This window comes from Macrobrachium nipponense, chromosome 1 (genome assembly GCF_015104395.2).
Source record: "Macrobrachium nipponense isolate FS-2020 chromosome 1, ASM1510439v2, whole genome shotgun sequence".
In the NCBI taxonomy this organism is placed as follows: domain Eukaryota; kingdom Metazoa; phylum Arthropoda; class Malacostraca; order Decapoda; family Palaemonidae; genus Macrobrachium; species Macrobrachium nipponense.
Genome location: NC_087200.1, coordinates 162411515 through 162427681, shown reverse-complemented (window position 1 = coordinate 162427681; position 16167 = coordinate 162411515). Strand labels below are relative to the sequence as shown.

The following is a 16167-nucleotide window of genomic DNA, read 5'->3' as shown; positions in this document are numbered from 1 at the left end:
ACTGCAGTACAATTACCTCAGACTGCTGCTTCACACCCCCATGAGCTTGAAACATTGCTATTTATTTAATTCATACCAGTGGAATTCAGCTTTTCTGACTCGGAATAAAATGAGCCATATCACTACAATAACACTGGGGCTCCGTTACTCTTTAATTGTCGTCTTCAAGGTTAGAATACGCAAAGTTTATTGTGCTTGGATCTCCTACGGTTTGGTGTTTTGATTGACATGCACTGTATGTAATGCTTTGTTTTTTAGATTTTTCTGTCTTCAAGATAACATTTTGTGCAGTAGTAATTATTTGTTAGTCTGCCTGCATGCGGGTAACTATACACACACGAGCATCACGTGAAGAAACTATACATTGTATTTATCATCTACTTTTTATAATGTATGAATTTTGTGTATGTTACATACCAAGTAAGCACGCTTGGCAAGTGGGCAGAACGTCAATCAGCTACTTTTCTTTATCTAAGGTGTAATGTACTGTATTGCACATATTTTTTAGAAGCAATTCATTTTGCAGATATTTTTTTGAAATTGGCTGATATTTTTGGGGGTTTCCCGTCAGCATCGGTTTATAATAGTGTTGGCCTGGACTCAAAATATGAATGAGACTACGACGTCTGATAGATTAATATGGTTGAGTTTTAGTAATGAATACACTGACTTATGAAACTGCGTACTTTATTTTAGGTTATGACAATGATTCAAGTCAATGGCTTTCATCGTTTACATAAAAGTATGAACACCCGACAACATCCGCTTACTTATTCGAAACTCGAGAGAGTTTTTACATAGGGCTGTTGAATACAAGAAATTCCACACATAACTTAACAAATGATTGCATCTCCTCACGCATGAAAAGCTTATAGAAAATTAGAGATTAAATAGTGGTGTAAGGAAAATAAGAAATTCTTCCATTTACACTTTGTACTTGTAACTGATAGTTGAGATCTCTTGGAGAAAGGAATTTTTCATGTTCATGGTTGATGATCATGCTTTGAGCAGAGCCTCAAGTTCATTACATAAAGAGTGCTATCTCTCCAATAGCACTGCAGAGTGGTCAGCATTTCAAAGGTTTGCTTCAAAGCAGCTTCGATATCTTCTGTTGTTTTTGCCGACTTTCCCGCGTCAATCATTTCTTGGATTTTAGATTTGATATGCGTAAATACATTATGCACATTTCGTAGGCCACCAAAAACACTTGATATAGATTTGTGCACAGATGGGAGCTCATTAGTAACATCTTTCAGGTAGAAATCAACTTTGTTCAATGCTTTCAACTCTGTGGTAACTGACTGTGAGTTCCTTGAACCATTTATTATTTCTTCCCTTAGCTGCATGATACTTTTTTCCTTGTTTCTAATCATGCTTCTAATTAGTTCGTCTTTTTCATGACTCTCTTCTAAGTTCAACTGCCACTTTTCCACAATTGATTGTTGTTGTACATCAACGAGTTGTAACAGCTTAGGTGGTATAATGAATGGTGCAAACTTATTTATAATTCCCAAGGCAGCTGAAGCAAAATAACCAAATGCACTAGTCTTCTCATATTTTCTTAGTATTTCCTTTCTCTGTTCCCTTAGTATCCTCTTTGTTTCATAGATACTGTTATATAGGGAGTTAACCTCTTGATGTAGTCCATCAACTTCAGCTTGTAAACGTTCTTGTCTCTCCTGAATAGTTTTCAACTCTGCATTTCTTTCTATACTCTGTTGTTGAATCCTTCTAAGGTTACTGTTGGCCTGTTGTGCTATGCGGGTAAAACTTTGCTTATCCTCATCTACGTGAGCTTGGAAAATCAGAATTTGTTTTACAGCATTTCCAGCTGTGTCTTTGATGTTGTCAGCATCTTTACCTACTTCACCAAGGAAGTACAGTAATTCTTCATATATCTCTGCAGTTAAAAGGTCAACTGATCGAGCTTGTCTTTTCCTCTCTAACGATAGTTCAATTTGACGTATTCTCTTTTGTAAATATTGTTTTGTAACTGTCGAAACAGCCAGTGCAAGTGCAGCCTGTGTTTTCTGAAGATCACTTTCTAGATCCGAAATATCTTTTTGAGTTTTGATTATGAAGTCTCCCGTGTTTATTTCTTTGGATATTTCAGAGGTTCTTGCTTGATATGCATTATACTTCTTGTTAAATTGTGCTTCAAAGCTCTTTGTTAACACGAATGTTTGTTGAACTACCCCAAGTATACTATTGCCATTGCCCCACAGCCTAACATGAGTTAGTGCTTTTTGCAGGACGGTGTTATAGTTGTTCTTTATATCTAGAAATATTTCTCCCTCTCTCCTCTCACTGGTATGGGAACCATTGACATTACCATCTGAACAAAATTTGATATTTTATCAACCTGCGAGCAAACTTCCTCTGAATGTTCACCAATTTCTTCCATGGTATGTTGTGCACAATTAGTTGCTTTTATGAAATATTGTGAATGAGGTCTGTCTGCTGAAGCAGAAATATTCGGGAATCCTCTTGGCATTAGTACTTCAATGTCTTGAAGGACTTCCTTTCCATCGTTCAGTAACAAAGCAACTTCAGCATTGTTATTCGCATTTGCAAGGTCAAATGCTGTATGACCTTTTGAAGATTTAATGGAGGCAAGCGATTCATCTCTCTTAATCATCAACAGTGTAACTTCAGTATTGCCATAAAAAGCTGCATAGTGTAATGGGGTCGAACCACTTGAATCAGTAATGGTTAGAGAGGCCTTGTGTTCAATGAGTAGTTGACTTATTTCCACATTCCCCGTAATTGCTGCATAATGCAGTGGTGACATCTGACTATTACTCAAGGCATTAACATCTGTGTTATAGTGTTGCAGAAGCTGTTTTGCGAATATCGGTGTGGAACTTCTTGCAGCATGGTGAAGAGAAGTTAAACCATCGATATCTTTAGCATTAACATCTATAGTCGCTGTATCCAACAGAATTTTCATTGTTTCTCCGCTTCCAAGAATAGAGACATGGAGTGGAGTCAACCCCATGTTGTCTTTGATGTTAATAAATGCATTGTTTTCCAGAAGAATTTGTGTAGCTTCTAAGTCATCATTAGAAACAGTAATGTGCAATGGAGACCATCCAAGCTGTTTTGTTTGTGCATTTATGTCTGCCCCCTCCTGCAGAAGATATTCCAATGCATCTTTACTTCCCTGTGATGCAGCAAAGTGGAGTGCATTCATATTGTCTGACGACATGATATTGATGTCTGCACCCTTACTGAGCAACAACCTTAGTACTTCTACATTGTTATGTTCTGCTGCATGATGAAAAGGTACTGCCATATTTTGGTCAAGTCTAACATTAATTTCAGCACCATCCTCAACCAGGGATTTAGTTTCTATCACAGCTAGATGTTGATTAGGTCTGGCTGCAGCATTAATAAGGTCCCTTCCTATATCTCTAAATGAAGTCATCTCTTTATCAGTTATCATGGCAACAACTTCTGGCAACTGCCCGTCATCAAACTTTCTGTAAACTATGCGGGTTATGTTATTGTCAGCTGATGGCACATAAACTACAGGATGTGCTCTATCCAAAATTTCATATGGTTGTGACCATTCACCTACAGTAGAAACTCGCTCTTTGGAAATATGTTGAACGGCATAGCTAACCTTCTTTCCCCTTTTCCATGGTCCAATAGGGAGTGGAACTGTAGAAGTACTAAATTGGAGCCTCTTTAATATACGACCAGGAACACTCAAGGGTGTAACTTTGTGAACAAATTCACCGAGTTCTCTTTCAAGATGTTCCAGTTTATATTGCCTTTCTGTGAGAAGTTGGGGTAGAAAAGGAATACTTGAAATAAAGTGTAAATGACCCACATTATTTAGTAAATCCTTAATCTCTTTAATTAAACCTCTCCCACTGTGAAAGCCAAGATTAGATTCCATTCTTAAAACTGAAGAGTGTACTCGTAACATGTATGTATTAAAATCTTCAAGATGCCTATCTTTAAGGGCCTTTTTTGCTAAATACATGTTTGATGAAACAATTGATGACAGAATACGTGCATGAAATTGCAGCCCATCACACAACAGATCCAAAATGAATGCAGCAAAGATATCAGCAGGACTTTTAGGGATGGCTAAATTTTGATGTACTATATCATAGAGAGTTCTCTCCAACATAGCTGATTCTAAATAATCTATGTAACCTCCACTTCTTTTCAATTCGTCCATTTTATTCTTTTCTGGTAAGCTCATCACGTGATTCTGTCTGTGCTTAAAGTCTTTGATTGAAGTCAGAAGCTTTGACACAATAGGTTCTATTCTAGCTCTGTAAGCTGAATTTGTAACACTTGTAAAGCCCTCTTCAATTTCAGACTTAGCCTTAGTAATTTGTTGATCAATGAAATCTTTCAATTTTTCTAAGTCGCCCTGAATTTTATAAAAATTCTGCGTTGAAGTCTCACTTCCCTCTGTTATCAAAGTACGAAGCTTGCTAAGATTTTCGTTATTCTGGGTGATTCCCCCATGAAGAATATCTCTTGTAGCCATGAAATTTCCCCTGTTTTGTATCAAAACTTCTTTTAAAAGTCCTTGTGTAATCTGTGAGGAGATTTTTCTTTCTGCTTGTCTCTCCAGTACTCGAAGACTTGAGTCGTCTAGTTTGGCTTCTATGCCTGCTAATTTATTCTCAAGGCTTGATAAGTCTATTCCAGGCCCTCCTGAAGTTGGGCTTTTAGGTGTTTCCATAAATGAGGCTCCTGTGTTCAGTAGTTCTCCAAACGTACCAAGTATATCAAGAAATCGCTTCTGACGTGTCAGGGGATTATGGTTCACAGTTTCATATCCCTCTGTAAAGTTGTATTTGATACGAGAAAACGTGCACTTCTCCTTTGTCGCGTCAAATTTTATTCCTTCAGGGCATCTGAAGATCCTGAGTATCATACCGTCACCAGCTACTTCTTTACAGAGATAAAACTCATTGGTGGTACCTGAAAATATTTGCAGAATTTTATTACAAAATTATTCAAAATGTAACTGTCAAGAGAGTGTGAGTGTCCTGGCCTTTTACTTTTGTTAAGCAGTGTTAGGTATACAAGTAAACAAACCTAGCTTTATATAACAGAATTTTGATTGTCTTTTATTACCCACTTATTAATGTGAAATTCGTAGTCATAAGGACACAGTCAGAATGAGGAAGCAAAGGTAAATTTTTTAACAATTCAAGCACACTCTTTTGCCATTGTTATTTAAGCATTTCTTCAAGCAAAGTGTAGAAATTAGTTTCCTACTTAAGGTCTCATGGAATAATATATGTATATGTATGTATGTATGTAGTATGTAAAAATATTATAATATATACATATATACATATCTAATAATATATATATATATATATATATCTATATATATATGTATATATATTATATATACTATATATATATATATATATATATATATATATACTGTTGGTAATCTTTATTGACACACTTGTATGGCTGTTATGGTTTATTGTTTTTATTAATAATATTATCTTAGTCTTGCATTACAACATTTTTCACGGTTGGATATGCCTAGAATTTTATACCCCGCAATCATATGGGTGGTTTTTTTCCTAAACCAGTGATAAGCATGTTCTGTTTTCGTGTTAATCATTGTATTCCGAAATTTAAGTTTAATTTTTTACTAGAGATACTACAATACCTAGATTTCATTACCTGGTACAGGGAAAGCCCCTTCTCGGACACACTTGAGCACTGACTTCGCATCTTCGTTGATTGGTCGAGAGGGTGAGCATCTTCCACCTTGACACTGCGTTTGTGGATTTCCTCTAGTAACGATATTTCCTGAGAAAGAAATATCCATCAGTTGGCTGGAATTTATCTATAGTTTGCTGGGAATGAATGCAACGGTTCTGGCTAGCATCGCTCGTTAGGAAAGTGTGCATTATGCTCATGGTATCAGTAAATATTAATATAATTGTATACGGCATCATTTTTCAATATAGTATATATTTTTTATGAAGTGCCTTGTATCGGCTGTAATCAAATACGTTGTGGTTGATTGATTCGCTATAGTTTTAAAAAATATTAGTAATAATATTGCCTGCGGCCATACCGCGTTGAAGGCATCGGTTTTCGTCCGATCAGCAAAGTTAAGCAACGCTGAGTCTGGTCTGTGCTTGGATGGGTGACTGCCTGGGAACACTGGATGCTGTTGTCTGACATTTCTTTTGGTAAATGCAATGGATAGTAGGTAGCGTCGTGGCATTCCGCATAGATGTCACGAGTTCGCGACTCCCCCAGGGCAGCGAAAAACTTCTGTACCATGGTCAGTTACTGCTACAGTGAGGGGTCTGCGGTGCGAGGTCGAAACCAACACTTTGGAAGCTTGAAATTCAAGTCAGTGGCCCTGTGGGTTTCTTCCATGTGAATATGTTTCATATACTGATGATAATATAATAATAATAATAATACTCATTACGGTACTGTTCTTTTGCCTGCAATAACGTGTGCGAACTTTGCTTCATAACTGCGACTGTGAAAAGTTCAAGAATGTAATGTAAAGTTATCATCACCAAATTTCCTGGAGGCTGTAATGTCAAGCGTCTCTTACTTGATGTGATGCCGTCAATATCCCGTACGGCACCAGCCCGAATTTCTGACAGACACGCATGAGATATTATGAGGGCCGCTGCACCTTATTCACTACCCTGTATTATTTGTGGTGTGGGTGTTTCATGAAAGACTAAATGTAGAACGTGCAAATACTAATTCATGTTTATCACGGCACGTTCAACAGTAATGTGGTGGAATTCCTCACCTAGCAGTTGTGACAGTAGTTATTATCGGAGTGTGATGAAAGCCTTTATGATAAAGTGTCGTTAAAGGTAGAAGTCCTTTAAGATGAAATGCACGGATAGATCAAAGCGCCGGCTGAAGCTTTCATTTTTGAGGGAGACTTCGGTGTTACCAGTCCTAATGTGAACATAAAACAACGTGGATGTGTTTATGTTTCGAGCGTTTACGCAGATTATCCAAAAGCTCATATACTAGTAGGTAGTTATGGAACGTCCAAAGGAACCAAGTACTTCAGTGATCGTACTCTAAATTAAAGGCTTCCTTTGGTCACGGACAAGTGATACTTGTTTGATTAAATGTTTCTTTTAATTGTGACAATTTAAGGGAGATTCAGGATTTCATAGATAAATTCAATTCGAGAGTGGCTATCATATATTGACATCTCTTAGAGAAATAAGAGAATTGATAATTTAGGCAACTGAATTGTTACACAACAGTAAGACACCCGTTACTCAGCTAAGTAACTTTCAGGTTAGTCAGTCGGTCAGATTCGCTAAAGGTATGAGTTCAACTACAACTTCAAAATTTAACATTGCTGAAGAGGAGGAAGTCTGTCAATCAACCGAGTTAACACTTACGAATAGGACATAAAAATAAACGTCAAGAGGATCCCTTGCAAAAGTCTGGGTAATAAATACCGACTGGAAGTTATACTTTCCTTACGTGTCTATTTTTTCCTCAACCTACCGCTTGTCGTCGAGACTATGAGGAGAAGCCGCCAAAGCATCTTGGTAGATATCTTCAGCCGCATCTGGTGAAGGAATAGATGGAGCCATGAATTACTGGTTGCACTGCATTTATTATAAAACCCTCTCTCTCTCTCTCTCTCTCTCCAGCCCGTAACCCACCATTTAGACTTCAACTTGACCTATGTTCCCGCTTCGTTTCTTCCACCGGGCTGTCCAACCGCTTGTAACTCTTATACCTTACTGAGTCTTGCTGTCCAAACACTCCATCTCCTGTTTTCACTGCCTTAGAAAAGTGCCTCAATACTTGCCTTTGTAGTCTGAATTTCACTATTCATACGTGTGTGTGTGCATATATATATATATATATATATATATATATATATATATATATATGAATAATTATCACATCACCGTGATTCATATAAATTATTCGAGCTACAATGTCCTTTAATATCTTAATTCGCTCTACCTCGGAATTGATATATTTTCATAAATGTAAACCGAAGGGGAATTTTTTAGTTGACTAAAAGATTCCCCTTCGGTTTACATATATGATAATATATCAATTCCTAGGTAGAGCAAATTAAGATATTAAAGGACATTTGTAGCTCGAATTATATATATATATATATATATATATATATAATATATATATATATTATATATTGTCACCTTTCACCTTTTTGGGTTTTCATTAAGTACTTTGGATGAGTTTGCTAGCCCCATAATCTTATCCACTCTCACACAACCCACTGCAGCCAATTGAACAACAGGCACTGAAAAAGTCCAACAAACACACATTGCAGTTTAATGGAAAGTGCCTATTTAACCAGGCTTTTCTTTCTGATGATGCCACCAGCCTATTGCTGAACTACGAGGACATCTTGCCCCAAAAAAGTACATGAAAAATCTTACATATATATACCTATTCACAGCTTCATATGTGCTAAAGATAAAATTCAAAGCAATGGTATGTGTTTGAATGCATGGCTCCAGTAAGTTTTAGTGCTCATGGAGCGAGAATATATTTCGAATGGTAGTGCCGTCAGTGCAATCCCTTTCGTTCCTTTTCTGTACCTCTGTCCGTATTCTCTTTCTTCCATCATATTTTCCACCCTCTGCTAACAATTGTTTCATGTGCAATTGCGAGGTTTTCCTCTGTTACACCTTTCAACCGTTTTACTGTCAATTTCCCTTTCAGTGCTGAATGACCTCGTTAGTCCCAGCTCTTGGCAAGTGGCCTAATTCTATCCATTCGACTCAACTCAAGATCGAATGGTAGATATTGCCCCCCCCCCCTCCTCCCCCCGCTAAAGCAATGACCATCACACCGAGGCTTCAGGTGAAACGCTAAGGCAAGGTCTGTGGAGACTGGTAGTTGACATTGGCTACACATTCCCCCTTTACTTGTAGGTGAAGCCACCTGCTCTACAACATTAGCAAAGATGCATTCACACACACCTAAGGTGGGCTCACACTAGGCGTTTTTTTCTCCAGCTTCGATCCGTTGCTGGTGAAAATGCAAAACTGGGAGCTTTTAGCTCGAGATTTTACTTTCCAACAGAACGGGAAGCAGCCAGCACGAGCCACAAGTCACAGCATAGTGTAAACAAACAAGATGGCTGCTGCTGATAGGACGTACTCTCAGACCTTTGGCTTCTCTTCTCCTGAGCCACTCTCGAACCCACAAACGTTTTTTGTTACTCTTGCATTCACGTAAGTTTCCGAGAAATACACCACTGCAGCACATCTTGCAACAGTCCGACAATTTCTGGACGCCTTGATGATATCAGCTGATCAGTTTTGTTTAATTTTTCCTACGGCTCCTCGAAACCACTAGTTCCTAGTGTGACGATACAACACTTTTGCTCGCGAGCATCGGCTGGATGCTGGACAAAACCGCAAGCAAGAAATGACTACTGTGATACCAGCTTTAGGGTGAGGCCACACCAGACGCGGCGAGTGTGGAGGTTGCAGGGAAGAGGTTCCCGCGGCAGTTTGGAACATTGCTTATCTTATGCGGGTATCCACACAAGACTAGCGGGACGGCTCGACCCTCTGCAGTTGCCGCCGAGCGATGTAACATGTTTTAAAATACCACAGCAGTTCCTGGCGTCTTCACCCAAAACAACCCCATTTTGTATATGATTATAGGCTATGTTACTTGAATGGTTACTTTTCTTAATTAATAATATTAATAACTATGTTGTGAAGTTAGTTTCCTTATTAAGGAACTTTCATTTGTAACCTAGAAATTGTTTAAAGCATATTTTTAAGTAACTGATATTAGCATAGAAATTTTTATATATTAAGTGACTAAATTTATTATCTAATCAGTAACGATATCGAATTAATTATTCCATATCTGTAATGCATACTTAAATTAGCAGTTATTTCAATACCTCTCATTTGTGTACTTTCAGACTGCGTTCATTGTTGTTCTCAATAAAGAGTCAAGCAAATAGACCGAGTTCTTGACTTCTTGTATGAATGCAGTCTGGGGAATCCTTTACCACGCCGATGGTCTAACTAAATGCTTTCCATGGGGATGAGTTCATTACTGAATTTAAAGTGAATATTTCGAAAGGACCACAATACATAAATAGACCCTCCAACTTGACATGATCACTAACTTGCAGATGAACAGGCAATTACTTGCCGAAGTGTCACTTATTCAGTCGGTCGTGTCTGGCGGAAGTGGCTACATAAGAATTAATTAAATGAGGTGTTTCGGAGGAGAGCTTAGTAGAATCCCCGTGGTCCACTCCATAAAATATTCTTTTAAGAAGTGGAAAAAGTAGAATAGAATGAGTGGCCCTCAAATGTGGCCATCGGCGTCATGCATTCAACTCCCAATCTCTATTTGTAAACTTAAAGGTGCCAACTATTATGCACTCAGCCACTCACAAATAAGCCTAGACTTGATAACTATACATATTCTCAGTGCAGCAGCATCACTGATTTATGAAATATTCCTGGTACTTTGTACTTTCTTCATTAATGTTTACAATGAATGTTCAAGCAAAACTGATTTTTCCTTGTGTTACTTTCTTTGATGTAAAGTTTACCATTGAGCTTTATTTTATATACCGGTAAATCGTTAATTTCAACATAATGCAGCCAAATATTAATTTAGTTTTATATAATTTGCAATTAATTCTGATTCCAATGTTTTTCTAAGTATCTTTAAAGAAGTAACCCTATATGCTGTTAGTTTTGCAATAATAAGAAGTTAAAATCCATATTTTCCTTTCACTTCCCTTACAGTAATAACTTTAAGGGAAGTAAAAGGAAAATATGGATTTTAATCTTTCATTGTCCCAAAATTTACTGCCAATAAGGTTACTACTTCCTGAATGATAGTTCAGGAAAGATGGGTCGTCTATGGTGCGTCGTTTGTTTTGGGTCATACGTAGTCTATCGTCAAGTTTAACACTTAGGTTTTCTATTAAAGACAATTTCCTATCCAACCGTGACAATGACTTATTTGCACAGAAGTATATCTTTGACCGCTAAGAGTGACGTGTGGGAGGATGGCGTTTCTGGTGTGGCCATGTGTCGTTTTGACACTGCTCTCACGCCCGAGTCGTGTCTGCACCTCGACGCTTCCCGCGTCCGGTGTGGCCTTACCCCTGTACAAAAGTCTCTCTGGCAGTGCGTCGCCCCTGTACAATTACAATGTGCCATTTACATTTATCATGCCTACACTGTCCCGTTTCCAGGATTTTAATATCCTCCTGTTCCTATGGTTCTTCCAAAGTATCTATCCAGTACTTCACAAGTTTTCCTCTCCTTCCTCCTCTTACATTCGAATTATGCTTTCCGTTCACCATCCTTTCATCCTCCAATCGACTATCTTAATTTATCTCAGTCTCAGTTATTCTTATGCCCTATTATACACTCTAAACGTAGTTCATTTCAGCATCTTCAGCCTCCTTTGACCTTTAATCACATTCAACATCCATTTTTCATTTCCATACAGGAGAGCCGTCACAAAAACTCACATAATCCAACCTTTATTTTCATTGGCACTCAAATTCTCTATCATATCTTTAACACACACCAGTATGTCACCTTTACTTATTCTGTGACTCACTTCCTCTCTCTCCTTACCACCATCCATTAAATTCACTCATAATATGTTATGCATTTTAGTTTTACACACACACAAACTTTCAATTTTATAAGATAGTATATATATATATATATATCATATATAAAATTGAAAGTTTGTATGTGTGTGTGCGTAATAAAAATAAGAACCACATGACCTATCTAGACAAAATTTAGCAAGTAGCAATCATTTGACCTAACCTAGGTAATAGGGGAGGTTTCAAACCCGTACCCTCCTTTATATATATCATATATAAAATTGAAAGTTTGTATGTGTGTGTGCGTAATAAAAATAAGAACCACATGACCTATCTAGACAAAATTTAGCAAGTAGCAATCATTTGACCTAACCTAGGTAATAGGGGAGGTTTCAAACCCGTACCCTCCTTCCCTTTATTACTTACGTGTTAAAGAAACTCTACGAATTTATCACCCACCATTTCATGCACTTGAGACAATAGAAATACGTATTTTGAAAATGCTTTTCACTCACCAAATTAATACCTGGATGAAAGGGACAGACAACACAGTAATATCTAGATGAAAGGGGCAGTCACCACCATGATACATAGAAAAATTGGACTGTTGCCACGGTAATACCTATATAAAAGGGACAGTCACCACAATAATATCTGGATAAATAGGACAGTCACCAAAGGGATATCTAGATAAAAGGGACAGTCACCACAGTAATACCTGGATAAAGATGACAGACAGCATAGTAATACATGGATATAAGTGACAGACAGGACAGTGGAAAGGGACAGTCGCCACAGTAATATCTGGATAAAAGGGATAGTCACCAAAGTAATATCAGATTAAAAGGGAGAGTCACCACACTAACACTTGGATAAAAGGGACAGTCACTACAGTAATACCTGGATAAAAGAGACAGTCACTACAGTAATACCTGGATAAAAGGGACAGTCATCAAAGTAATATCTGATCAAAACGGAGAGTCACCACACTAACAGTTGGATAAAAGGGACAGTCGCCACAGTAATACCTGGATAAAAGGGACAGTCACTACAGTAACACCTGGATAAAAGGGACAGTCACTACAATTATACCTGGATAAAAGGGACAGTCACCAAAGTAATATCTGGATAAAAGGGACAGTCGCCAGAGTAATATCTGGATAAAAGGGACAGTCGCCAGAGTAAAAACTGGATAAAAGGGACAGTCACCACAGCCATATCTATCTGGATTAAAAGGGACATGTTCGCCATAGATAAAAACTGGATAAAAGGGACAGTCCCCAATCACATAAAGCATATCTAGATAAAAAAGGGACAGTCGCCAGAGTAAAAACTGGATAAAAGGGACAGTCACCACAGCCATATCTAGATAAAAGGGACAGTCGCCAGAGTAAAAACTGGATAAAAGGGACAGTCACCACAGCCATATCTGGATAAAAGGGACAGTCGCCAGAGTAAAAACTGGATAAAAGGGACAGTCACCACAGCCATATCTAGATAAAAGGGACAGTCGCCAGAGTAAAAAACTGAAAATTAAGGGACAGTCAACCACAGCCATATTCCGGATAAAAGGGACAGTGCCAGAGTAAAAAAAAAAAACGGATAAAAAGGGACGTCACCACAGCCATATCTAGGATAAAAGGGAGTCGCCAGAAGTAAAAACTGGATAAAAGGGACCAGTCACCACAAGCCATATCTGGTAAAAGGGAACAGTCGCCAGGAAAAACTGGATAAAAGGGACATCACCACAGCCAATTATCTAGGATTAAAAAGGACAGGTCCCGCAAGAGTAAAAAACTGGGTATAAAAAGGGACAGTCACCACCAAGCCAATATCCTAGGATAAAAAGGACAGTCGCCAGGAGTAAAAAACTGGCGATTAAAAGGGACAGTCACCACAGCCAATATCTAGGATAAAAGGGACAGTCGCCAGAGTAAAAAATCTAGGATAAAAGGGACAGTCACCACAGCAATATCCTAATAAAATTACAGTCGGCCAAAGAGAAAAAGCTGGATAAAAGGGACAGTCGCCAGAGTAAAAGCTGGATAAAAGGGACAGTCACCACAGTAATATCTAGATAAAAGGGATAGTCACCAAAGCAATATCTGGATAAAAGGGACAGTCACCACAGAATATCGGAGGGATAGGGACAGGGTCACCAGAGTAAAAATTCTTAAAAAGGATAAAAGGGACAGTCATCACCGCCATTAAAAATCTAGATAAAAGACAGTCGACAGGGAGTAAAAGTGGAGGGACAGTCACCACAGTATATCTAGATAAAAGGGGATAGTCACCAAAGCATATCTGGATAAAAGGGGACAGTCACCACAACAATATCTTGAATAAAAGGGACAGGTCGCCAGGAGTAAAAAGCTGGATAAAAGGGACAGTACCCACGTAATAATTGATCAAAGGGAACAGGGGCACCAAAGGCAATATCTGGATAAAAGGGACAGTCACCACAGTGATGTCTGGATAAAAGGGACAGTCACCACAACGATATCTGGATAAAAGGGTCAATCACCACAGTAATACCTGAATAAAAAAGTAACTCACCACAGTAATATCTGATTAAACAAGACAGTCACCTCAGTAATACCTGGATAAAAGGGACATTCACCAAAGTAATATCTGGATAAAAGGAACAGTTACCACAGAATTATCTGGTTAAATAGGACAGTCACCAAAGTAATATCTGGATAAAAGGGACAGTCACCACAGTTATACCTGGATAAAAAAAAAGGGACACTCGCCAAAGTAATATCTGAATAAAAGGGGCAATCACCAATGTAGTAGTTGGTTACAGGTGACAGACAGTACAGTAATATTTGTTTAAAGGAGTTTGACATCACAGTAATGCTTGACTTAAAGGGACAGTCATCACAATAACATTTGGATAAAAAGGCTAGTCACCACAGTAATTTTGGATAAAAGGGACAGTCACCGCAGGAGTGGTTTGTGTGTATGGTCCGACTCACACAAACCACTCCTGCTCAACCTCCTCTCCCCTTACCATTTTCCATTCCCTACATGTAGAATGTCATTTATTTAGAGTTTTCCCGGGTAGTGTCGGGTCGGTCAGCCAGTAATATATTATATATATATATATATATATTATATATATATAGATATATATATCTATATATATATATATAATATAAAATATTGTGCATATTTATAAAATGCATTTTTGTGTCAGTTTGCATTATTCTTCTTTTTATATTTGAGTCATTTCAGGCATTTGTACTTATTTTAGAATGCTTTTTATGTAATTGTTCCCAAGCTGAAATCTTCAAGAATCAAGAGATTGCAAACAGTCCGTACCTTAAGTAAGCAAAACAAAAATTAAAATAAAAGGTTTTTTAGATTAATTGACTTTGTGCATGGTGCAGAAAATCCAGTAAATCCTATAATACCGAATGCATGTTAATCAGAACTAGACACTGGAGCAACAATAAGGTTTCACTGTTGAACTTAAACTTACTATGGGATAAAATGGAATCCTTTTAAGAAATCAAAACAATTCCATAGCCCAGAAAATACACGTGTTATTTTGCGCATGCAATAAATTTTCACATGCCAATAAATCTGGACAAATCGAAAAAATATATTTGATATCTAAAGTTAAGTATTCAAGTACAGTATGAACGCTATTACATTTACTATATAAGTACTAAATTAATTGGACACAAATAGATTTCCAGAACACCAAAGGGAAAATACTTTTTTCCAAATTCTTTCATAAAAGAAAAATACGAAGAAAGGAAATTATACACACCTGTACCTTAAAGTTAACGAAGGTAAGCTCACTGTAACGAAGACCTGCTGACGCTTGTCTAATCCTGTCTTTTGGGTTACTGAGACCCTGTAGATAATGCCGGTGTATATGAGCGCTTTGATGCGGTGTTCGACGGAGGCTGTTGCAACTTCGCGCCAGCTCTGGGCTGGGGCTTTCCCGCGAGCGACCAGTGTTTGTCGCACCCGACCTTCTCACACGTGATTGGTCGAGCTTAACTGCACCATTTTCAGTTCGTGCGTCAAACACGGAAATTAGGAGCATGACGTTCAATGTCCGGCGAGTCCAGAGGGATTTTAGTGGTGTTCCCAGAGTAAATTGGCTTGAATTGACGCGGTGTATTTATTCCTTCGTTGGATCTTGGAGTTATTTAATTACTGAAACCTATAATATTATTAGGCTCGTTGTCGTCGTCATCTTTATTCTCACTACTATCTTTATATTTATTATTCTAGTTGTCATAAAAGCAGGGCGAGAATCTTTGGAGAAGTGTGCAGTTTGACAGAAAGATAATCCCTGAAAGCAGAGAGAATGCAGAACAGCACAGTCAAACATATCTGTAGTGATTACCCAGCTTTCAATCAACAGCATATTATTAAGGATCGGTTAAAAGTACTTGAAAAAATAAAGTGTGACAATTTTCAACGCATGCAGTTTGTCCAATTAATACCTTTTTAGGAACTTCCAGAATTTGATAAATTAATAGGCTATACTTATTCAGAGCAAACCCATGGAGCCAGCCAAGTGAGGGATAAGAATATTGACTTAGTGG

At 37.9% G+C, this 16167-nt stretch overlaps 1 protein-coding gene across 4 annotated transcripts; it reads right to left on the bottom strand.

Moving 5' to 3' along the window:
* Positions 1 to 670: 670 nt before the first annotated feature.
* Positions 671 to 15772, bottom strand: LOC135219795 (alpha-latrotoxin-Lg1a-like). 4 transcript variants are annotated; one of them, XM_064256868.1, is made up of 4 exons: positions 15384 to 15772; positions 7507 to 7570; positions 5677 to 5805; positions 671 to 4950 (listed from the first exon to the last, which is right to left on the bottom strand). In XM_064256868.1, the coding sequence occupies exons 1-4, from the start codon at positions 15657 to 15659 to the stop codon at positions 2279 to 2281; spliced, it is 3141 nt and encodes a 1046-aa protein (XP_064112938.1). In that variant the 5' UTR covers positions 15660 to 15772; the 3' UTR covers positions 671 to 2278. The 4 variants fall into 4 exon arrangements, with proteins under 4 accessions (XP_064112938.1, XP_064112937.1, XP_064112939.1 ...); XM_064256867.1 differs by having other exon boundaries at positions 15378 to 15768; XM_064256869.1 differs by lacking the exon at positions 7507 to 7570 and having other exon boundaries at positions 15378 to 15505.
* Between the last annotated feature and the right edge of the window lie 395 nt (positions 15773 to 16167).

Coding starts and splice junctions, on each gene's coding strand:
- LOC135219795 (XM_064256867.1), bottom strand. CDS start 15,659: ATGCTCCTAATTTCCGTGTTTGACGCACGAACTGAAAATGGTGCAGTT. Junction 7,571..15,377: donor TCGTTAACTTTAAGGTACAG/GTGTGTATAATT, acceptor TTCCTTCACCAG/ATGCGGCTGAAGATATCTAC. Junction 5,806..7,506: donor CATAGTCTCGACGACAAGCG/GTAGGTTGAGGA, acceptor TTTCTTTCTCAG/GAAATATCGTTACTAGAGGA.